The sequence below is a fragment of the Onychostruthus taczanowskii genome, unplaced genomic scaffold (assembly GCF_017590055.1).
Source record: "Onychostruthus taczanowskii isolate IOZ18803 unplaced genomic scaffold, ASM1759005v1 scaffold54, whole genome shotgun sequence".
Classification (NCBI taxonomy): domain Eukaryota; kingdom Metazoa; phylum Chordata; class Aves; order Passeriformes; family Passeridae; genus Onychostruthus; species Onychostruthus taczanowskii.
The window spans coordinates 4,797,881-4,825,591 of record NW_024503013.1 but is presented as its reverse complement, the minus strand read 5'-3'; the positions used below and the strand labels follow the sequence as shown (position 1 = coordinate 4,825,591).

Sequence of the window (27,711 nt, the reverse complement as noted above, 5' to 3'; positions counted from 1 at the left end):
TTTGGATTTCCAGCTTGACAAATTACAGTCTTTATTTAGAGTGTAGTCTTGAGGAAAACATACAAAAAGAGAGGAGTGGAATGAGAAGCTATGCTATTTGCTAAAAGTAATTGCAGTGTGTATGTCCACAGGCAGAACTTCTCTCTTTACTGCCTTGAGAGCCTTAATTATTCAACTTACACTGATCTTGGTACTATGATTACTTACATCTTAAACATGTTATTTGTTTTAATATACAACTTAAATGCCTAGAATGTTGACCTAGTAAAGGCAAGATATTTATACATGAGGCCAAAGATACATGTATATCATAAATTAAACTGTGTTAACCACATATTTTCATGCATCTTTACACCAGCATTTAACCAGTGAAGCATTGGGTGCAACAGGAAATCACAACATACAGTAAGACAGAAGAGCCCAAATCAGTGATATCTCTGCCACAACTACTAAAAGATGCAATACACACTTCCTTGAGGATGCAGTCTTTTTGCAGACTTGAGCTATTGTATGTTGCACATAGAACAATGCAATGATAATTTGTACCACAGAATCAAGGAACAGTTTGTATTGGGACCTCAAAGATCATCTGGTTCCATTCCCCCACCATGGGCAGGGGTACTTTCCACTAGACCAAGTTGCTCAGGGCCCTATCTAGCCTGGCCTTGAATGCTTCCAGGGATGGGGCATCCACAGCTTCTCTGGGCAATCTGTTCCAGTGCTTCACTACTCTCAAAGGAAAGAACTTCATCCTAAAATCTAATCTAAATCTACTCTATTTCAGTTTGAAGTCATTCCCCCTTGTCCTGTTACTACATGCTCTTGCAAGAAGTCCACCTCCAGCTTTCTTGTGTACTGGAAGGCTGTTACTATGGTGCATTTCTGTATAGCAGGTAAAATAAAGAAATAAGCATGCTTCTGGTGTTACAAAATACATTCATAGAAAATTCTTAAGAACATTATCCTCCAAAGAAATTATTTTACTCCCTCTTCATCCATAAATTTCAAAATATAGGTAAAAAGTGAGAAAAGAAAAAAAAAAGTCTGGAAAAAACATAACTGAAAGGCTTTCTTGTAGGATATACAGCTCTTTTGGAATTCATTTTTTCTCACAGGCAAGCTGCCAAACAATATTGGAAACTTAATTGCTTCCTTTAGAACTATGTGAAACAGTTTGTTTAAGTTGTTTCAGGGCAAGGACACTCAAAAAGACAAGGCAGAAAAAAACTATGAAAAAGTATTCATACAAGCACGACATTTTTATTGGTTAGAAAGTGCTAGTCAGGATTTCACCAATCTCACTGACACACATGAAAAATCTGTGCATGATTTGTGGGTGATATACTGGTTTTGAAAACCCAAATGGAGTCAATGGTATTCTGCCTTCCTTGGTGAGGCTGTAGCTTCACTCACCAAAAACATTCCCTTGTGCAGCATTCCTCCAAAGAACTGGCCCCAACACAAGTAATTTATGTAACACATTAAGATTTGGAAGAGAGTAAGCAAGTAAATAAATTTACTCTGTGTTCAGGTCTCTGTGGATTTTGAGCCACACACGCTGCAGATCACTTTTGTCATTTGAGTCCAGCAGGCAGGGACATTGTCAGCATGGGCCATGCCACCATGACCAACATACTCTATCTACTAATAATGTTTGACAGATAAGCTATACCTTAATGCTGAAAATCCCAGTCTGGCTGACAGATATGGAGCCAATTTTAAGCAACAAATAATGTCCACAGACAGCATAAGGGAGTAAGATGAAGTGATTTTTAAAACTTACAGTGCTCACCCCGATGAGACACTCAAAAGTGCTAAAAACTGAAGGAAGATTTTTGTGTGCTGCACTGCAATATTAAGATTGTTTGGCATACAGGTTTCAAACTTTGGATATAATAGACTTGATAGAGAAAACTAACTGACTAGGACAAATAGACAACTGTAGCATTGAACCACTCTCTAAATCATGTGTATTTTTAAACAAAGAGTAAAAAATTATTACAGACCAAGAGTTCCACAAAAATGACTGATATTAATGAAATACTCTTTTGAGACTCAATTTATAAAATCTCAAACCTAATGGTCTTTAAATGGTAAATTACATAAAATAGTATTTATGGAAAATCTGAGTCTTAAGGAGAGTGCTGCAGTGCAAAACTTTGAGAAAACCAGTTATCTTCCTTTCTTGATTACTCCAGTGTTCAAGAATTAATTAAAAGAATTTGACAGATCTTTTTATTATATTTTCAATCACTGTACAGAATAAACCAAACTATTTTAAATGCACTTTAAGAATATTTTACAAGAACAAAATCAGCAAACCATTTACAGCATATTTTCATATGCTAAAACTTAGGAATTTCATAAGAACTGTAACATAGAAGAGAAGCATGAGACAAAAAAAAGCTATTTAATTGTTGTGCAGAAATACCCTGGTGAAAATTTAACTTACCTAGGGTTTTACATGCAAAAAGAGCCATGGCACTCTGTAGTCTGTCTGGTCTGACAGCCTGGACCACAAGTACCTTAAAATAAAATATATTCAGGAGAGATGAGTTGATAAAAGTGTATAGTGATAATTTAAAATGCAGGATGGATGAATGATGGATGGATGAAAAGAAGGATGAATTCTTTGAATTTATTATCAGAACAAAGTTATTTTCTCTGAATATATAGAGCTATCTGATCATTCCTTTTCAAGATCATCAACTGTAATTGTCCTTTTGCATGTAGCTTGTTCTATCAATAGAATCAGAAGATGGATCTATACCTAATGTCTACTTGTAAGGTACAAACTTTTCTACAATATTTTAGAAGGAATGTAGCTATGTGGGTAGCTAGAATGACAGAAAGCACACTTAGCTTTATACTAACATCTAAATTCTGTGCACATATATAGGCAGCAATGTTCTACTTGAAATAGAAATATTTCTGGTTTCAGTTCAAACTAATTTATGAGTGGCACATCAATCTAAAAATGCAGTTTCAATATATTTGATAAACAGAAAATTCTTAATAGTTTCTGTACAAGAAACAAGATGCACTGATCATTCCAGATTTACTTTCCTATAAATGCAGACATTTTGTAACAACACACTGTACACATAAAAAGTGGTCTTCAGCATTGAATTACATATGACTCAGACAAATTTGTTTCCAAAATGGTTTACACCTAAATTGCACGCATGCTATTTCAAAAATTTTCCTCCTCCACAGAAAACTCCAAATAGACAATAGCTAAGAGCCAATCAACATGGAACTACATTGTCTAACACCCCATCCTTTCTCTGAATGTTTTCATGTAAAGTAACTTCAAAAGAAAAATCACAGCATCATTTGAAAGTAAGTAACAACATCTTTTTTCCATAAACACAGAAGTGATTATATTTTTCTTTTCCAGTGGAAAGCAACTCTCAGGTTGAGGAAGGAACTAGCCCTTCCCATATTCTTGGTGTGTTCTTTATCACCAGATTTTCAGAAGTCATTTTTCATTTCTCCTATTCTATAGAAGCAGAGGCTGCTACTGCATTTTGTGTCAGATATGTGACTTTGATGGGAAAAATACTGCTGACACATCCAGCAGTAACAAGGCAACCATAAAAGAATTTTAATACCTATTCATAAAATTAATTCTGTGCATATTTCTAAAGAACTTGTTACCTTAGAGGGTGTACTCAATTGCAGCTAATATATCAACACTAAAAAGACTCAGATAACAGAGAAATAATATGCACTATAGTACAAAAATGATAGAATTCTTAGATTAAGAAAACTAATTAAACTGCAGGACAGTGTAGATACTGTCGCTCCTTATAATTCAACCAGGCCTGGATGTAAAATTTACTTTCACTGCTGAACTCATAATTAATATTATGAATCGAAAGATTACCTGCTGAAACAAGGAAATTCTTTTTACAACAGGAGATGGAAAGTCTTGTTCACATACAGAGCTCTGAGAAAAAGTGCGCCACAGACTTTCATCTTCAAAGCAAAGTGTCTGATAGAGACCTGGGAGAGAAACCTATGAAACAAATAATGTAGATTTAACTGTAAAGAAGAACAGCCATTTGGGCATTGTATATTTTCATTTATTTCCACATATCACTATGACCACTACTGTGCAAATCACAAAATTCAATTTTATCCTTGGAGTTAGAGAAGAAAAGAGTACATTTTAAAATTAACCACTTGTTTACCTATTCCCTGGAAAGACTAAATCTATATTTGCACTATAATTTTAGTTTTAAACCTTAAGGTTCTTTGATTTTAAACTTTGGGCTTTACCTTTAAGCCCTTTCCTCTAAATATGATCTGCTATCTGCTATCAGTAATGGCTTGATATCAGAGCATGCTACCGATTCACTTAGATACTCAATTTCTGTTTATTTGTTTAAACCTCTAACAATTATGCTTGCCACACTATTACTGTGATTGTTCCTGATTCCTGGTTGAAGAGAAATTAAATAGTGAACTTTAGGTTAAGCAAAAAAATTCTTTGCCAAAGAGCAATGTTTTTTATCTTGCTGCTGAGCTACATGCAGGAGGAGAAGAGGCTAAGACAGAATTTCAGGACTAATATTTTCCTTTAGTTCCCTTCAGGATCAGAGGACTTCAACATTGACTAATGCAAGAAAGATTTTTGTTTTAGTTCAGTCTGAGCAATCACAAACTCTAAAACACCTATAAAGATGTACAGAGAAATCTGATGAGGAAAATATTAATTTCTGAACAGTTTATGACTTCTAGTACAAAATGATTTGTGAAAGTCATTACACTAGTGAAATCTACAACTAAATATTGTTTGTAATTTTTCTTCTATCATCATATCTATAAAAATTGTAGAACTTGGATAGATTTGCAGTATTTTCTAATCTCAGTAAGATGACAGGTTCACTCACATGCACTGAAGTTCATTATAGATGGGGTAGAAATGTTCATGAAAAAGGCTCAGAAAAATGAGATTTAAATAAAAAATAAACACCTTTGGTTTTTCTAGGTGATTATATATTGAGCCATAGTTTCTGGAAGATAGAATAAACAGCTTAACAGCTTAAAAACAACAAAATCTTTTGATCTGATAACTACATATCTGAGTACTCAAGTCCAAATTGCTATGTGCCAAAACCAAAGTTCTTTGTATTTAAATTCAAGAGACCACATGATGTATACCTTCAAAGATGCTACTGCCCAGACTCGGTCCTGTTCTATCCAAGAGGGAACATGGTCACGAGCGCTTCTTTGTGAATCCTTAAGGAAGCAAGTTATATCACACACGTAAGCTACAGAATCTTTTATGAAACACTATATTCAGTAATAAGACTGTGAAACCTATGTTTTTTAATGACATTCACAACAGAAATCTTTCTGTGACCTTTTGCTAAATTCATAAATGGTATAACAAAAAAGCTACCAAAATATTTAAATATGAGATATTTAATATACTGTTCACATCAACACTTGCTTAGCTACTTGAGCCTGAAAATACTTTACCTATTTAGAGTATCCTTATGACACACTCAATTCTAAATATTTTTTTTACTAAAAACAAGTGACACAAATGATTGGCTATTAGCATAGGCACTCTGAGAAACTGGCTTCAAAAAAACAACTCCACTGCACATATTTGCAATCCTGAAGATGGTTCTTCACACAAAGAGCAAAACACCATTTCTGAACATCTCTGCACTAGTAATTTGGCCACAGCTCTATTTCTCTGTTCTTTAGATGTCTGGCATGGAGGAAGTTCTAAGGATGAACAACACTGCTTAAGCTCCAGTGGAATTTCTGTATTCACTACATCATCTGTTATTAAAAGATCTCACAGTACATGCACATTAACCAGTCTGAGGAGTCTCTGCATGGAAATCTATTTGGATCTCTCAAGGAGGGAGCAACTTCAAGAGTAATTTGAAATGCTCAGCAGAGAAAAACAGAAGCTTTCTTGTGAAAGAGTGTCTTGGCCATGAGTTACAAAATCTGAGAAAGAACAAAACTAGGAAATTTGGAAGCGATTGTAGAAATAAATTTGACATGAGTCTGCAGTATACATTTCATTTGGGCTGAAGCACAATCTTTCCAAAACCTATGGATTGTGCCTTAGGTAGGGTAGAGGCAAGACTGGTATTAAATTCCATTAAACAATCAGATCTCACATTCCTTGAAAATGGCCTACAGCAAGAAATACTTGACAATCACTCAGTTCACAGACAGTTAATTGAATTACAGTGACTCCAGACACATGAAGGGGGACTTCTGCAGTCACACTGAAATGCAAAGCCTGCAGTTGGCTAGAGAAACTGGATTTCAAGGATCATTTTAGCAACCAGATGCCTGAGAAAAAGTATAAAAAGTACAACTCATACATGACTCTGGGAGAAGGAGGGATTCAGAAATACTGATTTTAATTACAGAAGAGGGCTGAAAACCTCCTCAAACATGCAATTTCAAATTGCCATCCTGTTCATAGAAAAAAAAAGAAACACAACAAAGGCAAAAAGATATTCAAATTAAAAAGCTACTTGCCATATTCAAAAATTCTTTAATAAATTTATATCTTTATATTACTATGTGAAAAGTACTTTTTTCTTTAATGTATGAACACAATTAATTAAACAACATGGTAAGAATAAAACTTTAACTTTTCAGGATTAAAGTAAGTGTTCCTTATTTCAAAACAAGAAAATAAATGTAGCTTACTGATTTTCTGATGGTGTCTCCAATGATCACACCTGTAAAAGTCTCCCATTCCTGGGTGGAATAAATTAACAACTCAGATAAGTCACAAGACACCTTTAAGAACTAAGATTAATATGTAGTAGCATGTAGGCAGAGCAGGAAGATAAACAAATTAAATGCAAGATTCTGAAACAGTTCCAAGACATTTTTAAATGCTAGGTGATGCTACCAGAATGTAATTCCTTTTGCAGAATCCGAGCTAAGTGGCTGCAGTGCTTTATAAGAAAAAAAAATAAAGGGGAAGTTCTATACTTTCTCAGCACCCACAGTTCCTACCCAGACTGCTCATCTACAATCAGGAAACAACAAATGTGGCTGGCAAGGACACAAATCCTGCCTGGTGGGGCATCAGCAGCCCACACAGAACAGATAACTATAGAAAGCATGATTGAATTTATGTATGATTAAAACTTTTAGACTTCGTATATGTATCCAGAAAGACAATTTTAAATAATTTTAAACCAGATTAGACAAGTATTTAAAACCACTAGAAATTACATAATCCTATATTTGGAAGTGGCAAGAAACAGACCAACAATTCTTCATAAGTACTGAAATTTTCCATAATTTCTATATTCTATAATGAAGATTTTTTTAATTAAAGACAATAGTAACATTAGAAATTTAAAAGTCAATTGACTAAGAGTAATACTGATGATACAAACCCAAGCACAGTTCTTGGCACCCATCAGTCTCACTGTGTTTTGAAACAGCTCACTCTTTCAGTTACAAACAGATGCTCATCTCCCAGTTACAAAGAAAATGCTTGTGCACACAAAAATGCATGGAGTATTTTTTGGTTTGTGCAATATTGCTATGAAGAAAAGAAGAGGTACAATACACAGGGAATATAAAACTACCTCAGAAAAATCTATACATATTGATTCGGAAAGAGAATGTCCCTACTGAGAACCAAGGCATTCTATAGTATATTGTTGAACTTGTACTATAAATTCCATATTGCTATGCAAAAAAATATTTCAGTGCAGAAGGTTCAATTCTTTTGGGACAGGGACTTAGAATACTAAATTCTTTAGCAGCATATTAAGCAATTCCTAGTCTCATCACATTAAAAGCTTTAGAAGAAATAATTGTAAAAGAATAACCACTTCAGCTTCATTTTTTTCACTAAATATTTTGTACAAGCACTCTTCTCTTATCAATTTAACAAAAATAACTTTTACTTTTCAGAAAAATAAAAAAAATATTGATACTATTTGCCTGTTTTCTCTCTTGAGTATTCAGATACTGTGGCAATATGCATTATATATAACCTACATTAAGCTGTGTAAGAGCTATAATAGCTGATGGAAATGCATGCTAAACAACAGAAACCAACAATTAAGGCTGTATTTTACAAACACTTAAGAAGACAGGATTTAATTTAGTCAGAAAACTCTTTGCAGGTTGCTGACTTCATGACTTTAGAAACTCAAGAAAGATAAAGCAAGATATTTTCAGAAGCTCAAATCAAATAATAAATGTCAAATAGCAAACTTTGGATAATAAAGAGCAGCCAGGATATACTTCTGCTAAGAAGATGAGTTATTTTTATGAGGACACATCATTGCTGAAAAACTGGGATTTCACTTTGTCAATCCATATGTTCACCATGAAACAACTCCTTCATCTGAGGACTCCAAAGATTTTTTGAACCTTGTACCATAAGCTCACATATTTCATATAGTCAAGTTTCAATAATTTCATATAATCATGTTTACTTCCTTCAAATATATTATCTGATTTTTACCTCTATAATGGACTCTCCTCAATTGAACTGACATCTACTACCATTTGATGTCCCTTCTGGTCTCCAGCTTCTAGTACAGAAAGCCATAGTTTTGTCTCTCCATTTTGTGGAGGTACTTTAGATAATTAAATGTATCTTGACTCAGGATAATCAGGGACATTTAAGCAATTGTATTAAGTCAATTATGCATACTGATTCACTGCAGGCAGACTTTGTAGGATTAATCTGACTACACTACAGACAACTACAACTAAGTCCTACACTTACTGACAAAAACTTATCTACTTATTTACTCTTCATACTAAGTTTGAGTAAAATACTTGGGCATTTTCTTCTTTAGCACTTACATTCTCTTGAAAAAGCTCAGGGTGCATTCCTCGTACAAAATGTAGTGCAAACATCAGCTGATCAGCCTGAAATAAAAGCAGTAAAAGTGTATTTATATACTCAGGAAAAGCTCTATTTCTGGTTCTTTTTTATAAGTAACATTTCTTTTAAAAAACACCTCCAATTCCATAGTAATGACTTAGTGACATATATCCTAATGCAAATTTGCTACATCCCTTTGCAAGTTAGACACAAAAACTAACTCAAAGTGGGCTGTGAAGTGAAGGGTAAAGAGGTCCCTACTAGGAATTAGAATCAAGTTTTGCAAGGCACTGAAGTCCTCATTTTATTGATAAATATTAACATCATACGACATTGAGAAGTAACCACACTATTTAACTTTTTCATCTTCTCAGACAAGGTCTGCAAGCAAATCCATATCACAACTGCATATGAGGATGCTCCCTCGATGATCTAGTGTCCAAAATTTGAACGGGAATTATTTAGAACACTAAGCAGCCTAGACCAAACGAGCTTTGGCAAATTAGAGAGGAAAGATGGACCAGTTCAAGTGCTCAGGTAAATTTCTTGACACCACGGCATTTAGCAGCATTAATGAAGGCTATGTGCACATAAATAATATTCACAGACAGACAAAATCCTTCTTCTTGATTCCAAAATGCTTCAAAGGGTATGAAGTCGTATCAGCTGTAGCATTTATGAAGACACTAGTAAAGCCTCAGTGTCACAGCTGTCTTTACAAATTTTCATGTATAAAAGGAAGAATTAGCAGTGAATTGTGGATGGTGTGAAGAGTTTATTTGTGCTCTCCACTATTAGAACACAATAGTAAACTGGAGGAACCATTAGTTTGAAGCTGCACAGTTACCACATTATCAGTATTTTCTAAGCTCCGTCTGATTACACTTAAAATCTTTCCTACTAGAAATCTCTTCTCTGCCTTGCATTTGAACTCTCTACTCTTTTCTTACATATAAAAATTGCTGCCTTCCACATTCACAAGGCATAATAATTTAGTGGATGGCTTCACATATTTATGACTTCAAAGACAAACATTAATTATTATGAGACTATTTCATGAGAATCCACTTGGGCTTTGATAAACAAAACTCCTTAGAAAGAAATGCTACCCCTCAACACCCTCAATACAACATTGCTAGATTGCGGGAAAGGGGTAGGAGGTGGTGTACAATTTCCAACATCTCTCCATTCTCACAGACCAAACTACAGACTTGCATGATTTTTACTGCTCAAATCATATATGCAGATCTACTGTGCTTTCTTCAGCCTGATCCTGTGAAACAAACACCTCTTGTTATGACACTTTCATGTGTAAGTAAAAATTAAAACTGAAAATTAAAGGCATAGCTTCCCTAGGTTTTCAGTAAGAAAGTAAGAAGTGAAAAGACACCTGACTGAAATGAAGAAGAAGTACAATGAGAACATTTTTTAGAGAAAGAACAAGGAGCAAACAGAAACAAACAAGGTGGCAGGTAGATCTTTGAGACAGGCCATGAAAATAAAAAGGCGAATATCACAATGCAGGACTTTTAGAAACATAGAATCATCCAGGTTGGAAGAGAGCTTGAAGATAACCAAGTCCAAACATCAACCTAAGAAACCCACTTGTTTCTTTTCTTAAAAAAAACAAACGAAAATACAAAAAACTGCCAAATAATCACACAAAACCTTATATTTAGGAATGCAATGAATAAAAGCAAATGGAAAATGAACTGCAAAGCCCATGACTGACTCTGAAGCCAGAATGAGGCAGAGAGGTAGAGCTCTGTGGAGAAAGGTGCATCAGCAATATTAATTTGGTCATACACTGATTTTAAGTCTGCATTTAGCATGTTAATTACTGATAGTGTAATGTTTTGCATCTATTACATAATACTGCTTATTTGAAATAGATCAAGTGTGAGCTGCTGAAAGAAAACTTTCAAACCCAGTGCACAGTATAAAAGCCAGAAAAAATACAATCTTACCTTAAACAAACAACGACAAACATATTCATACACTGTATGTTTCAATGAGCCAATAAGCAACTTGATTCTTTCCTCAGTATTACCTGAATCCTAAAAAAGAAATTTCAGATTTCAAAAATTCCTGTGGAAGTAAAAAACATTCCACGTACTTTTTAAATTTCAGCAAAATAACAAAAATAATCTGGACTTTACATGACACTAGTTCTAAAACCATATTAAATTCATCTGCAGCTATCAATGATTAAATGGGATATTCATGCTGAAGTATTACGAAAATAATATTTTGGCATTGAATATTTTGATTATGAACATGATATAACTTTGTGTATAAGGAGAAATTAATATTTTGGCATTGAATATCTTGACTATGAACATGATATAACTTTGTGTATAATGAGAAATACATTGAGAATGAGAGTATATTTCCTTCTCCTAACATCAATATCATTAAAATCTCATCATTTTCACTTGATAAAAATTGCTTATTAACTGAATTACTATATTTAACACTACTAAACAAGTATGTTGATCTTAAGTATAGTTATTAAACTTCTGGTCAAATTTGGCTCAACTGGAAGGAACATTGTAGAAAATAGTAAGTGTACACTGTCCTTCAAAGCTCAAAGATTGAAAGACTAATTCTAACAGGGAAAAATTTGAAAGGCAGGACAAAAGAAGAAAAGGACTAGGGGTAGGGAGTGTGTTAGAGGTAGTATGACTCCCTTTCTACCATGCTGGAATTTGGAGAGATGAGTTTAAGAAGGGCAGTTGTGCTCTTGATTTGTCTAATACCTTTCCCATGTCTAATAGATTTTGTGGCATGAAAAATTGGATGGAGGGGAAGGAAAAAAGGCAAGCAACGAAGGCAAAACCAGAAGCTGAGCTTTAAACAGGTAACATTATAGGCAGGAAAAGAAAATTATGAAGGAGTGTGAGAGTAAGAACAAGAAGATAAAACACCATGTTGTGGAAAAGAAGTAATAGGAACTTCAAAGAGGGCCAGTTCACATAGTCAGAACTGTGTTCCTAGTAATGACTGGAGGTGAAGGAGAGTTGTAATCACAGATGCCAGAACAAAGGGGAATCCAAAGGAAATATGATGAAAGGCTGGTGAATGACTTTCTAAGTAAAAACAAAGAGAAATATGAAGAATTTTGGAGATGCTTAATAAAAAGAAAATGCACTATTACTCAGCATGGGTATTTTGATCTAAGGAGTGAGGTGACAATGGATAAATCCATTCTTTGCTTCAATAAGAATATACTGGGCTAAGAATACAAAAGAATAAAAAATACATTTTAAACAGGACAGGCTGCAGGCATGCTTACAAACTGCAAAAAAAGTAGATAGAATTATTACCTTCCTTCGGGTAAATGAACCATGTAGAAATAGAGGTATTGTCTTATTCTACCCCTTGTTGATAAAATTAGCTTTATTAGCATTTTAGATTATTAATTTATTTAAATAAAGCCTTCAGTAAACTTATAATCAGCCTTTGTTTTCCTAAATTTCCGTAGACAAAGAACAAGCCTGAAACCACAAAGAGTGACTTTGCTTTCAGGTGGTAGAGAAATTCTGTGATTTATATACAACATAATTTAGAAGTCCATGTGCCTGTATTCTGAACATCTAAAGCGCAACAGGTCAGCATCACTATTTATTATATACTTCATCATCAGTTTTTCTAGGTTTTTTTGGTTTTTTTTTTAATGTCCAGAGTGACTAATAATTTCTAAGGATCAAAGCAGATGGACTCTCCTGCAGCATTAGCAGCTTCAGGAGAAGAGCAAATACCTGCTCGCTTTGCAGAGCCCTTTGGAAAAGCCGCAGGAACGCCGCCAAACTAAAGCGGTACATATTATTAATTTTGGACAAGTCAGAGATAATGAAGTACATCTTGCTAGCGCTCTCAGCCAAAGGGAGATAGGCATCCCTCTCCTGTGGAGAAAAACAACATACATAAAAAAGCCAGGTGCACTACTGCCACCTACTGATTACTGGATAAACATTTGCTCAGCCCACTGAGAAAATATTCCTATGACTCCCACTGATTTAAAAAACCAAATCCTTTCTCAGCCTTCAAACTGAGGGATCAGCACTCCAGGCTTCAACACTGTATTGAGATTTCAAAACTGGAAGAAAAATATTTTTATCAAAAAATCCTTTAAATTATGAAGAACGCATTAGAAATTATTCCCTAGGGCATTAAGGTCTTTTCCACCACTTTACCAAAATTCAATGGGAAAGTTTAAACTAAACAAATAGAACACAGAAGAAAACTCTGCAATCTGTCACAAAAACAGGATGTCAGATGAATAGCATCAGCAATGATCTAAACTTTCCCAATAGCAAGGGGCATATTAAGCAAAAACACCCATATGTTTGCAATAGTGGACGGCAAAAATAAAGTCAAAACCCATTACTTGTCAAAATTCCTTTAATTCAAACTGGCAGACTTCAAATTGTGTAACTACTCATCATATACAAAACAAAGCATTTTAATTACTGAAAATACTGCACGTACTTGCATATCCAAAATACAATTCACGCAAAAAGAACTAATATAATATGTTACACATCCTATAACCCCATGGATGTATGTATCAAATATAGATAAAAGATGAATTATTTTTAGTAGGGGAAACCTAGTACTTAAAAGATTAAAATATTATTTTACCTTATCAAGGAAGCTCTGAAGTCTGAAAGATTCAGCCAGTGATTCTTGGATGAGTGCACTGCTTGCTTTAGTTTGATTCAAAGACTCAATCAGATCCTTATTTTCTAGTATATTGCCTTGTGATGTGGCAAGTGTCTGGAAAAAGAAATTAATCTATGTTACATTTTATAAAAATCCCATAAAGTAACCATTTTGGAAGCTATCTTTCTGATCTGTACGTATTTCTGAATCATTGAATGCATTTCATGAGCTCTAGAAAACTGGTGGTTACTCCAAAAATTGAGACATTTTTTAAAGAAATATGGAAAATACAGCTCAAGAACATATTCCAAAAATCCAGACTGCCATATTCTGAAACATAGGTTATCAGCAGGCTTTTGAGAATGATTTCTATGATGAGAGTCCTAGGCACTAATATTCCCATGGTAAATACAGATTAGGGTATTTCTTTCTTGTGTTTAACTTCTCATTTAAACTGAAGATGGCTATTTGTAAAAACTTCCTGTACTCATTCAAGAATTCATTTTCCTTCAAAAGCATTCCAGTTCTCATAAAACTCTCATCTCCAACTGAGATGAATATTCACATTACAACAATTTAAGTTTCAGAATCAAAGATCACTTTAAAATCCTTGAGATTGTGCCACATTTTTCCTGAGTTCTCCTCATTAAATAAAGTGATAAAGCAATTAATCTCACTTCTAAGAAGTGGGAAAAGCTTGAATAGTTCACTTATACCTACAGTTTTTTACTAACTTCCAGTAAATACACATCAAGATATTTGTTTTGAAAACTGGCTGCTTGTTAGTCAAATCAGTTCTGAGCAACCATCTGTAGAACATCATTTTAGAATATCTGGAGGCACAGATTCACCAGTTGGAGTAGCAGAATGCACTTACTTCTCTCCCTGAAACAAGTTTAGGACAAGATCACCTGCTTTTCCAGATAGTCCAGTTCATCCATTAGGAATCATACTGTGAGCTGTGAGACAGCACCCATGTCTTTAGTCTGAGGCTTTTAGAAGGAAATCAGTACAGTACTTCCAATAGAATGGAAATGTTGCCTTACGATTAACTTAAATTCCGCTAGATCTCATCAACACTGACTTCTTTGTTAACAAAGTCCACCTACCAGTTTCCACTGAGCCTTAGGTTTCTTTCTTCAGGATCAAAGAGTATCCTGATTTTAGGATTACTTGCTAACAAGAATTCCAAAACTGAAATCAGCCTTGCTGTTACTACTCAGATGCTTTTTGTTGCAGATATCTTAGGCATCAATTTCTTAAAGTTTTGTACTTGATAATTCAGATCGGACAAATGAAAAAGATTTTTGAGTTCCAAGATTCCATAAAAAGTGTGTTCTAAAGTGAAATTTGTTTTGTTGCATCTCTGAACCCTCCGCTTCTGGTAGACAATAAGGTGTTAAAATGGTAAAATCTGGATATGGAATTTTATTAGAGAGCAAGTTTCCCTCTTCCTGTAGGAGAAATCTGCCCCATCACAGTTTTAAGAAAGAGCTGACCTTAGTATTTGAGAATTAATAGGGAGTTCAATAGGGACAGTAAATGTGAAAATTCAAATCACATAAAATAATTATGTACAAAATTCTAAAACTGAGCTATTAATCATAGAATCATAGAAGAGAATGATAAAATGGTTTGGGTTGAATGGGACCATCTAGTTCCAAACCCTCTGCCATGGGCAGGGATGCCACTCACTACATAAGGTTGCTCAAAGCTCCATCCAAACTGGCCTTGAAAACTCCCAGGGATGAGGCATCTCCAAATTCTCTGGGAAACCTGTTCCCAGAGGTTCCCAGAGGAACTGGTGCCTACCACCCTCCCAGCAGAGAATTTCCATGTAACATCTAAACTAAACCTACCGTCTTACAGCTGAAAAGCCATTCTTCCCTTGTCCTGTCACTGCAAGTCCTTGTAACAAGCCCCTCTCCAGCTCTCTTGTGGGCCAGTGTAATAAATGGCCAGTCTAATCTGCAAAAACTATTATTATTTGCTAACCCATTGTACTCAGTACTGCAGAGTTCTGTGACTTAGCTACGGACTGAGGAGTTTAGGGCACCAGGTAATCTCCCTGCACCTCTGACCTTTCAAAAAGACAGCATTCGAGGATCCATTCTTACAAGTATGAAGTACAATTTATGTGAAATCCATGGTTAGAAATAAACAAAAAATAAAACAGTCCTTCCTTGGAAGATACCTTTTTTTATACAGGTGAATATCTGTTTCTGAGCATAAGTACTTTCAATAAAATAAAAAGATTAACAGAAAATTGAGAACATTAATTTTAAATGCAATATAGGGAATGTTAACTGCAAAGAATATTACAGTTCATTGCTAATAGTAAACAATTGTAGAGGTTTAAAATTTTAAATGTCTCTTATCAGTAATCTTTCCATTTTGTAGTGGGATTTTTTCATAACACAGGATCACTTCTCAGCTTTAGAAAGAGTCATTTGATATGATTCACAGGCTTAAAAGTGTGGCTTTTTTAAAAACTCATAATTTCAAAATGAATACCATTTTTAATAAAGATTTCACTTCTTCGTATGTTAAAATTACTGAAATTCCTAATCAACCTAAATTAGCCTAAATTTATCTCACCAAATTCATAAATTTAACTACGAAAGTGCTTAATATATTGAAATACTACAGTTCCATAACAGATGTACTTTCTTATCTACTCCACTCTTTTCTTCCACAGGTCTAGGCAAATAATGCCTTTATTTTTTCTAATCAAAAATCCTGACAACTCATTATTTCAACACTTCCAGCATATTCATTCAAACACACAATAATGTGATTATCATCTTATTGGTCTAACACATATTAAAGAGGTAAATTTGTTTTACCTCCAAAAGAGAATCCTCCAGTTTAGCTAACTGTATCTTCTTATCTTCTTCCTGTTGTAACAGCTTTGTCTTCTGCTCTTCCAAATCGGGCTTCTCATGCTGAATTGTTAAAGCCAAAAGCTAAAAACAAAGAGAGAAAACAAAAATGATGATGATGGTTTTTTTCCTGCATTTCCACTTCAAGAGGGGTCACGTTTCATGGATACATTGCATGATGCCAATTCTATACCTCCAGAGGAAGGAGGAAATCGATATGGTTTATCTACGCTTCACATTTTGAATTATATCTTACTTATCAAGATCTTATCTACATCCCATTCTAAGCCACTTGTTAGTGAAGAAAAACTTGTTTCATAACAAATAAGGAGGGGATTTTCTTCCCTTAATTGATATCACTTCTTTTTTTGCTTCTTCCATTTGTATGTTACATTTTGATTCCTAGATTTTGTAGAGAAAACCTCAATAGCTTCTAGCATTTTAAAGGAAATAAAATATACAGTATTTTGGTTTCATTACATTTTTTCTGTACACAAAGTACCTTGATGATACCAGCATTATTCTCTAAGTAGGACACTGGAGAGCTATAAGAGAAATGCTTCCATGGTACCATAAATGCATCTTGAACAGAAAGCAAAGGCTTGGTAATTAATCCGTTGCAACTGAAGTCAATGAGAACATTTTCATTTTCTCTACTGGACTCACTCCTTGGTTCCAGAATACATAAAAATTTTACTGTTTATATTCGTGAGCTTGAAAATACCTCCATAACCATTAACACGAACTGCACCATAGGGCTTATTCCAGGTGCTGGATGCAGCTATGCATGTTCACTATACATACACTGGTTTTATTCTAAATGCCTACCTGTCCTCTTAAGCCACTTGCTGTTGTGGTAAAGTTTACTTCTGTAACAATAGAAGAAGCATCAGGTGGAATGAAGGGATTTGGGTTCCTTGTTGATAGAAAAAGACGGAATTCTTCATTATAATCTACCATTTTTTCACCTATTTGTATGGCGTAACGGGGTCCTGTAAACAGCAAGCAGATATTATACTCACTCTGGAACATTCTGTAATTATCTGAAAACAATGGTATTTGTGTAATACTTTATAATCAATGGATCTAAACCTATTTTACAATATGTATTTATAAATTGATTGGAAACAAAAATTCAAAAAATTTAAAGAACACATCCTAACCTGCATTGTTAAGAGACAGAAAATTAATAACATAGCAATAGTATAGTAAATTACATAGTAAGAATATTTAATACACGTGAGTTGTTTAATTATCCTTACCCAGAACACAAAGCATCAAGGACAAAAATGCATTTGAAGTAACAGTAATACTAACAACGTTTTGAAATCTTCAGACTGTGAAGAGGAGACAGAACACCACAGAAGATGACCTCTTATGTGTAAGAATTTTGTCAACATTTAAACATATTCCTTTACCTTTAAACATTGGTCTACCAGTCTATACTAGCCATAATTATATACTAACTAGGATGGTTCAATATTTCCTCATCCAAACCCATTAGATTTAATCTCTGGATCTGTTATATTTATTTGTAGAAGGTTGGTGTTGCTATATAACCATAATTCTATTAAGATACTATTTTCTACGATAACTGTTATAGAGCAAGTCAATGGAACTACAAATGATGGAATATCTAGACAACAGAATGAAAGAAAAATATTCCACCAAGAAATATCCCATATTGTATTATTATAAATATATTTAATTTAACCATATTATGAAAGAAATTATTTATTATACAACTGATGTCACGGTTTCAGTCTGTTTATACTCCTAATATTTCTCAATATGCCTGTTATAGAATAAAACTACTTGTTCAGCCCCCTCCACCCCTCTTCCATAACAGGTTTCCATTCCAGCAGGGTTATAAAAGAATAGACTCAGAAATTACATGATTAGAGTAAGATTCTGACTCCTGATACGGAAAAACAAAGAACAGCATCATAAGTTGAAAAGTGAAAACTTCCATTCCGGAAAACTTTCCAAGATGGCAAACTTAGGTGCTTCTCTATTTTTACCACTGTGGCAAGATCAGAAATATAAATCTCTTGCTAAAACACTGGTAGAGATGAAAATCACATACAATTTTCCTTCTATGCCAAAAATCAGAACGAATTTTAAGACTATGTTGTAAAAACGTCAAACAGAAAATGGAAGCTGTACAAAGACAAATTTACTGCAGTATATAGATTAATATTTTTTTCTTAACATTTCATTCAAAGTAATGAAGAAATGTACAGTCATCACAAGCAAAATAATGCAGACAGGTCCTCACACCCACATTTTGATAAAAAGAAGGAGTGCATGCTTGCTTATAAAATGATGGAAAAGATTCAAATAGTGAGCCATTCTTCCTTTTCCAACAACAGCTCTTTAGCTTGGACCCTGACAGACCTGGCATTAACATAGCTCATTAAAAAGCAAAAGAGGATGTCTAAGTGTTATGAGCAATTTTCCTGAATAAATTAGTATATTTGAATTTAATCTGTTTTCTCCACAGTTCTGCAGACACAGTCGTCTTTCATACTGTATCTCATTAGCTCTCCAAAATTCGGGAAAAGATAGAGGGGCAAAAAAAAATTGTCACAGTGTTCTACCTAACCCTCCACAGACCCCTGAAATCACTACTTTGGTTCTATTCTTTCAATGAGAATAAACAAGCAAGTGCATCTGTAATGGAAGACTGATTTAAAATAACATTCTTTTTCCTAAACAGATCTTTCTAATATTGGTGATAAATGTATATATGAATCCTATGGTATTTGCATTTATTTTTAGCATGTACTTACATTAGAAGAATTACTGCTACCTCACACACCATTAAATCTCAATAGTAGATGAAATGACAGCAAAAAAAGAGTCTTGAGCTATTTTTAGTACCCAAAGTTCATACAGTAAATTACATGGTACATGCTGAGGAATGACCACTTGAGGCAGAAATACAATTACAAAGGATAATGCAAACCTATTTAAGTTACTGTAATTTAGAAAGCACTTAAACACACTTTGCTGTACTTTTTAATTCAACATATTCCCTTGATATAATTCCAAAATATGTAACATAATTCAACAAAATTTATGCTGAGATACTTGCATAATTACAATTTATTTTTGCTAAACTTTTATCACAATTTTTCATATTAAAAAAAAATAATTTCTTTGAAGCAGCTAAGTCCAAAGCAGTTGTACAAACAGGTAGAACACATTATCTCTCCAAAACAGAGATATTATATTGCAAAACTTAAACATTGTGATTTTTCACTTTTCTTGCAATGGTTAAGGGACTCCTTTCACAAAATTCCACCATTTTGCTGATCTTTATGATCTTCCCATTCCAAGGGTACGTCAGGAACAGACCCGTGTGTCTTCTTTAGGTTCAGAGAAATGCAAAAGAAGCAGGAACACGAACATTCTAAACCTTTGATTTCTAAATGCACTAACAGTTGTGCAACTTCTGGTTTACTTAAGGCCCAAGTTTCCAATTAAAACTATGTCTTTGAAATCATCACTGGAAATCAACTTAAAATTTAAATTTTTAAGAGTCTATAAAAACACATTTTTGTAACCTTAATTTAATACTTTTAATTTACTTTTAAATAACTTTCAATTTAACACTTTCCAATATTTTTCCACTTACTAAATAAGAACATATCTCCAACATATTTCACACTCTGAAGTGTTAGTAACAGATTAATACTACAGAGGAAAAAAACTACACAGTATTATGTTTTCAGAAAAATCAAGTTTTATATAAATAGATCTAAACTACAAAAGTTTTGAGCAAGCATTTGCAAAGATCTTGGTGATTTACCTTGAGCAATAAGATCTTTTCTTAGCAATGGGTAAAGTACAGGTTCCACTCCATCCACTTCCTGTATAATAAGTGTCTTCCCAAATCTCACTGCCAGCTCAAGAGCAGTTAGGAAGTTGGTGTCCTGGATAAATAGAAACACATTCCTTTGATTCATGCTTTTTTGAAAAATGCAAACACTTCAGAATGAGAAGGAAGGCATTGCAACAAATACTCCAAATCTAAAAATCAGCAGTACAGATGAAAAATCCTATTAGAGGCAAATGTTATTACAGGGTTTAGCCACAAATGTTTAGTTTAAATAAACTTGATCTACTGATCAAGAAAACCTATCTAACATGCCTAGATCTTCAAGTGCTGCACCAGAAGAGAGCAGGTTCACTGTCATGTCTGCCAGGAGCACCTGGAAGTCCTGGCCAGGTCTCTTATATAATTATTTTTTTTTTATGTCTAAAAACTGAACCAAGCACAGGATTTACACTATTAAGAAGTCTACATGCAATCTTTTGTTGAAAGCAGGTGTTTGAACATGCATGTGGTGCTTATGATCCCATTAGTCAATAGAGCTCCTGGACAATACAGGCAACAGAGGCTAAAAGGTAATCAGGCCAATCAGCTAGCAGGACAAACTATCAATTACCCAAAGATATGTTATCTACTACCACCAGAGAGTATCTACAAGGGTGCCACAGAGCCAGCACGGATCTGTGGAAAGATCTACATGCTGTTGAAGCAATATTTTGAGGCCAGGTGAGGTTCAATAACAGACTTCTGAATAGCCTGCCTGTGTATGTGCAACTGAGCTGCACCTCACTAAACAGTTACAGGTAGACAATGAATTTCAGGTACCCTAATCTCAAACTGAAATCAAATTTACTCTTTCCACTGTAGATAATACAACACAACAATTACAGGGAATTAAGTGTATATATACTCCTGAAATCCAGTGAACTGCAACCAAGTATACAAAAGACTTCTTTATCGGAAAATCTCTTCTATCTTCCCTTTAGCAGGGAATATGACATTCTCGGAGATAGTAGCACAAAGAGACAAACTTGTAGAAATAATACCAGATGTTGATCTTTCAATTTTAAATAGTCTAAAACTCTGTGGAGAACGGTATGTTTCACAGAATATAAAGTAATTTTTGGTGATTTCTATCACAAACATTTAAAAGCTAGTCTGTAAAATCTGGAATAGAGAAAGCTCAAACAAAAAAGACCAAGAGTAAATACTACACCTGTTGGTTAATAACTTCCAAACGTGATTCCTTCAAATGGGTCTTCAACCACTCAGTAGCCCGGAAAGAAGGGTCTATCAAAAATGGGCAAACTTTACTCTAGGGAAAAAAAATAAAAATATATTTACTAAAATCTATTTTAAGAATAAAATTGGAACACTTTTTTATTTCCCCAAACCAACGGAATACGTATTTTAAAGTCTTTTTTAATTAACAAGCTGTTTAGAGAAACAATAACAGATGAGGAAATTTATGTCTTTCATTTTATCTCTTCTTTAAAAAAAAAGGAGATCACCCAGATCCAAAATTCTGAGATGTTCGTCCTGCTGAAGTTAGGCAGTTCTTCATCTTCTCTTAAAAATAGGAGTCTCTATTCAATGAGTATAATCTACAGCTTTTGTTATTCACAACTGTAAACTTGGAGAGTATTAGTCTTCCTTTTTCTTCCTCTGATGGGCGAAGGTACAATACTTCTGGGTTTGGACCTCAATGCATTTTAGAGAGAGTCATGAATACAAGTATTTTGCAGGCACAAAGCTACACTCAACTCGGTCTCTACATCCATGTCTCTCTTATGCTGTGGATCACACAGCTGGACCTAGGATTCCAGGTGTGGCCTCACCAGCACTGAGTGAAGGGATGGGATCACCTCCCTTGACCTGCTGCCAATACTTTGCCTAAAGCTGTCCAGGATACCATTGGCCTTCTCCTTGGCAAGGGCCCATAACTGCCTCATGGACTACCTGGTGCCTACCAGGACCACCAGGTCCTTTTCTGCAAATCTGCTTTGCAACTGGTTGGTCCTCACCACCTGTTGGTACATGGGGTTGTTAATATCCAGGTGCAGGACTATGTAATTCCTGTTCCTGAACTTCATGAGGTTCCTGTCAGCCCATTTCTTCAGTCTATCAGGGACCCTCTGGATCTCAGTCTTACCCTCTTGTGTACCAGAGACTGAGTCATAGAATGGCTTGGGTTGGAAAGTCCCTTAAATATGCTCTAGTTCTGACACCCCTGCCAAGGGCAGTGATGCTGTTCACTAGATCGGGTTGCCCATGGTTCCAATACAACCTGGCTTTGAGCACTTCCAGGGATGGGACATCCACAGCTTCTCTGGACAACCTATGCCAGCGCCTCACTACACCCTAAGTAAAAAAATTTTTCTTAACATCTAATCTAAATCTCTCCTCATTTAGTTTATAGCCATTCTTCCTTCTCCTCTTACTATCTGCCCATGTAAAGACTTGTTCTCCCTCATTTCTGTAAGTCCTCTTTAAGTACTGAAAGGCTGCAGTGAGGTGTCCCCAGAGCCTTCTCTTCTCCAGGCTGTACAACCCCAGCTCTCTCAGCCTGTCCTCATAGCAGATGTGCTCCAGCCATCAGATCATCTTGGTGTATCAGCTATGTCTCCCAGTTTTGTGTCAGCAAACTTGCTGAAGGCTTAAACATGTACTTTCACAATTATCCAGTTCAGTCTGACAGAAAAGCATTTCCAAGTTTAAAGCTTTTTTTTTAATTGAGTTCCAGTATTTCAAACTGAGTAGCTACACAGATCTCAAACTGAAAGACAGGGGAACATGATGAGTATTCAAGCATCAAAAGATGATCAGCACAAAAGGCTGAGAACTGTACTGTAGATTACACTGGTAAATACCATGCCAAATTTCAACTTTATGAGGATGTACTCAAGGAAAATTATTTGACCTGACTGAGTGTTTTAAAAACATCTTTAGACATGGTGAGATTTTTAAGAGTTCGATCTATTCAACTAATGAAAAAGATGAAAATAATGTTTTATTGTAGGATATAAGTAGCTTTAATGGTACAAGACAGTGTTTCTAGAAAAGCCTTTTAATCAAACTGAGAAAAGAATATATAGATCTACTAAAATGATGATAAAGCAATATAAATTCAAAGAAATTGGTTGCTAATTTGAATCATAAATCATCTAAGCAAATCACCGTAGTACATGCAGATTCTCCTCATGCCATTAAATATTTACTTGTCAGTACGTCAAATAAATTACTAGAATATTACATACATAATCATATGTATGTGTACATATATATGACAAAACTGAATATTTTCATTTTCTCAAGTATTATTAGACAGATAGATATATACATATATATATATATATATATATACACAGGTCTTGAAAGATATCTGCACATAGCCTTTTCCTTTTTCTGAGAAAAAAAGTAGTAAGTAATATGTTCACTTTGGCATATAATAGAAATTATATGCCAAAGTGAACATATATAGGACATAATTTTCACTGGTTGTATTGGTGTTAATGACTATTTATACTTTAAGCTTGAATAGACTGATATGGAATACAACAGTGACAGCAAAAATGAAAACATTTTAACAGTTTTTTTTTCCTTTTGTTACAAAATATCCATTGTTACATAAGTATTTATTTCTCTGTGATGCTAATAATAAACATAAATGAAATAGTTCACGTTGCCACGTTACTGAAATTTGTAAAAATTTAAATACTTCCAAGACAAGACAAAAAACAAATTTACCTGCAAGATGACAAGAGCATTTTCTATTGAAAGGTCATCTGAAGGCAAACCTTCACTTTTCCAAACTAACTCCTCACTTTCTGTACACAGGAACCGTCGTAAATCAAACTCTGACAAATGAAAGTGTAAGTTTCTATCATTTACAGTCTGCATAGTTTAAAAGCATTTACCAGTCTATACAGAACAAAGACTTTGTCTATATTGATAGAGTGCAAGTCTCTAGACTTGCATTTAATCTATTATTTTATTGATTTATTGAACTTATTATTGATAAGTAGTGGATACCATAGAAATATTTTATAGTTTTGCTAACACACAGATAAAAGCGATTACTGAAAAAGCAGAAGCATTCAGAATGCAATGGCAAATTTACAACAGTTAATGTGAACACATTCATTTTTGTAAACTTTTCTTTTTAAGCAAGGACTATAAAGATAAAATTATTTATAAATATTTATAATCTTAATAATTTCATAGAATGGGTCTAAGAAATTGTCTGTCAGTATCTAGAAATATTTGTTCAGTAAGAAAACGTCTCTTCTCGTTTGGGAGTACAAAGACAATTGAGACAGTTCATTAGAACTCACTGGAATTTCTCACTTCCTCAATCAAGCTTAATTACTTGCACGCAGACACTGACAAACACACATACAAAATTACTTTCAAGGCCGGCTGATTTGGTCCATTCATCCAAACTGTTTTTCCTCTGATCCTCAGGAGCAGCAGAAAGATATGTAATAAATGCAGCTGCTAACTGAGCTCTTTTAGGCAACGTTGCCAGGTCATCTGTTATCTCTGACACCTTCAAAAAAAGAAGTACAGAAAGTAAAGGTGTTTTGCAAACAAAAACTGCATTAATACGTCTCATCGGTTACTAAAATGTCAGAATTAAGTTTGCCTGCCATTGGTAATACAGTTGAGACAGTTTCTCTTCTTGCATTTCAGGTATCTTATACCTAGCTAAGAAACATGGAGGTATGGGAAAAATCCCTTTCAGCTCTGGGCTAGAGCATGCTCAGATTTTTTTGAGAATGTAGCTGATAAAATCCATTAATTTGATGAACACTTCAACTTACAAGCAAATGGATAAATAGTATTACAGAAAGAAAGATAAGAAATATGTGATCCTAGTCACAGTCGGGCTGTAAGTGTAACTTACAATATGTATACAGACAACAAATACTATATGTAACTTTCATACTTACTGTTACTCAATGTATGCTTACATGATAAAAGAAATTTATCATATATCTTCAAATAATTTATCTGCACTACATCAACTCTGTTTTGCAATGTTCCAGTATTTTGAAGAAAAATACAGCATATCAACATCACATGTGACTGCCATAATCGGTTTCAAAGTCTTGTCACTTTTACTTTAATTATATTGACATTAAAAATAAATGCTGATACACAAAATAAAGGCAAGTTTTTACTGGTTCTTCCTTACCTTAAAGGGAGACAAATACTACTTTTTTACTGTCTTCATTACGGGGTGAGCTCCTAATTTATCTATTTGTCAGTTTAGTCTACAGCATACCATTAACAGATAGTCAGAATTTTCTAATGTACCAAGATGAAAAACTATGAGGAACCACTTTTAGAAACATTTAAACACTGGGGTCCAAATATATCCAATCCTTACTACAGCAGGTAGCTATATAAAGCTACTTTCAGTGGAAAATCTTCCCAATTTTTCCAGTATGGCGGTCATCCTACAAGAAGAATTCATCTCACTTTAATTTTGGTTCTCCAAAATGCAGGCATTTAGTCTAATTGCTGAGGCTTTTTTTGGTATCAGTGGAGACACAGAATCATGTATCTCTACATGAAGATTTCTTCTGATTTATGATCTCCTGACCCATGAAAGTTACTTAGGGCTTTCTGGAGGTGACAGCTATTTTCAACTCATATGTATCTTCAGATTTTCCTTTTTGTTTCAGACTGTAGAAGGGCCTGTGTCTCCAAAGACTTGTCAGTTTATCTCAAATATAATTTGAGCAAGTAAGATATGCTTACCTTCCCTACTTCAACAGCAGAAAAGTTTCAAGCATTAAAGTGAAGACCCATATGCACATTTACAACACAATTCCATAAAGGTGATACATTTTAAGGCTGTAATTGTTTAAAATCTGTCCCTTTGGCTGTATCTCAGGTTGGAGAGTCCAACTGCTGACAAATTCAGCCATCATAACAATTACATTCTTGGGACTGAAAACCAGCACAGACAGAATTTTGTATGTTTTCTATGAAATACTGGGGGATTTTTACACATTTGGTAGCAAGGTTATGAGTATGATGAAGGAAAAATAAATTTCAGAAAAAAATAAAGCTTTATTTTCTAATGAGAAATCAAAAAATGTGCACTGGGCAACATGCAGAATGGCAGTAACTCACATTCTCCAAGCAGTGCAAAACTGTATTTTCAACTTATCAGCTATAGGATGTACTTTTGAAAATCTTCACCAACCTGAGTGCTCCATCTTTTGTGCTCTCTATCAAGTTGATTTATCAGTACCTCTGCAGCTTTCAATGTTTTCTGAGCTTTACTTAGTTCTGCTTCAAGTTTTGCTGCTTCTGTTGTTCTATTCTGGAACCTGTAAAACAAATACTCTTTGTCATTGCTATCACGAACTACTAAACTTACGAACAGTTATTTTTGAGGAAATTTAACTGATTGAATTTGTCATGAATGCCTGGCTTATTGTTATCAAAGAACACAACTGCAAGAGTTCTTTTTTTTTATATCTTCTGCTTCTAATTGGTAGATGGGCTTGTTAGACTTTTAACTAACAAAATGTAGATGGATGAACAGGTGAGATTTAAAAATGGATTTGAAATACAGACTCTAATGTCTGAAAATCATTCCTTCTTCTACTTAAACAGCCTGACAATTATAGTGATTGTGTAAAGTTTGGTTCTGTATATGGTCAGGACAACAGCAGCTCAATGTCATACCATACACTTGTAACTATTTGGTAAATTTTACCTATTAAATGTTTAAAAAATAGTATTAATAATTCACATGGATGACTCCACTTTAATTCACAGTTGTCTATTTTGTAAACTAATATGAAGTAAGAACACGCCCGAAAAACAGGCATGGTTTAGGTATTATTTCATACTGTTCAACATCTATTTAGTTTGATTAATATATAAAATAATTAATACATATAATCCACCTATTCAAAATAATATATTTATATATTACTGTATAAATATATAATATAAAATTATAATATGTAAGATTCAACTGTAATATATATTATTTAATTAAGCTAAGAGATCACTACATAGGTGATTTACAAGAATTCAATTATCCTTTTTTTTTTCTTTGCAGATTACAAAATATGACTTTTACTAATATGTACATATGTCAGGTTGCAAAGTATCTCCTATACTAAATACATAATAAAAACATCAAACTGAAAAACGTGGATTAAACAGAATTTGGAGAAAGTATAAACATTTACCAGATCTATTTTTATGCCTCTGTGAGTCATGTACTTGATGAGAGATTAAGAAAAAAGGAGATAGCTAACTAGCTAACTGTCAGAAAAGTAGGCCACCTTAAAAGAAATAGAACTGCCCGTCTTTAAGCTGTGATCAGCAGAAGTTTGTTATAGGAATGTTTCCAAAGTCCTAAGGAGTCATTGAAGTCCTCTGTGATTCAGAAGGTGATAAACACACTGTTTCCCTTTGACATCTACAATGCCTACAATAAA

At 34.2% G+C, this 27,711-nt stretch overlaps 1 protein-coding gene across 1 annotated transcript in view; it reads right to left on the bottom strand.

Moving 5' to 3' along the window:
• Positions 1–27,711, bottom strand: part of DYNC2H1 (dynein cytoplasmic 2 heavy chain 1) — a 144,868-nt gene that overhangs the window by 65,038 nt on the left and 52,119 nt on the right. The window contains exons 61-75 of the mRNA XM_041416997.1: positions 26,457–26,583; positions 24,647–24,788; positions 23,987–24,096; positions 21,456–21,554; positions 20,216–20,339; positions 17,230–17,393; positions 16,366–16,485; positions 13,499–13,633; positions 12,616–12,759; positions 10,822–10,911; positions 8,833–8,898; positions 6,697–6,747; positions 5,170–5,247; positions 3,890–4,021; positions 2,453–2,525 (exon numbers count right to left, since the gene is read on the bottom strand). Coding sequence (XP_041272931.1) covers positions 2,453–2,525; positions 3,890–4,021; positions 5,170–5,247; positions 6,697–6,747; positions 8,833–8,898; positions 10,822–10,911; positions 12,616–12,759; positions 13,499–13,633; positions 16,366–16,485; positions 17,230–17,393; positions 20,216–20,339; positions 21,456–21,554; positions 23,987–24,096; positions 24,647–24,788; positions 26,457–26,583 — 1,655 coding nt within the window. The remainder of the gene's footprint in view (positions 1–2,452; positions 2,526–3,889; positions 4,022–5,169; positions 5,248–6,696; positions 6,748–8,832; positions 8,899–10,821; positions 10,912–12,615; positions 12,760–13,498; positions 13,634–16,365; positions 16,486–17,229; positions 17,394–20,215; positions 20,340–21,455; positions 21,555–23,986; positions 24,097–24,646; positions 24,789–26,456; positions 26,584–27,711) is intronic.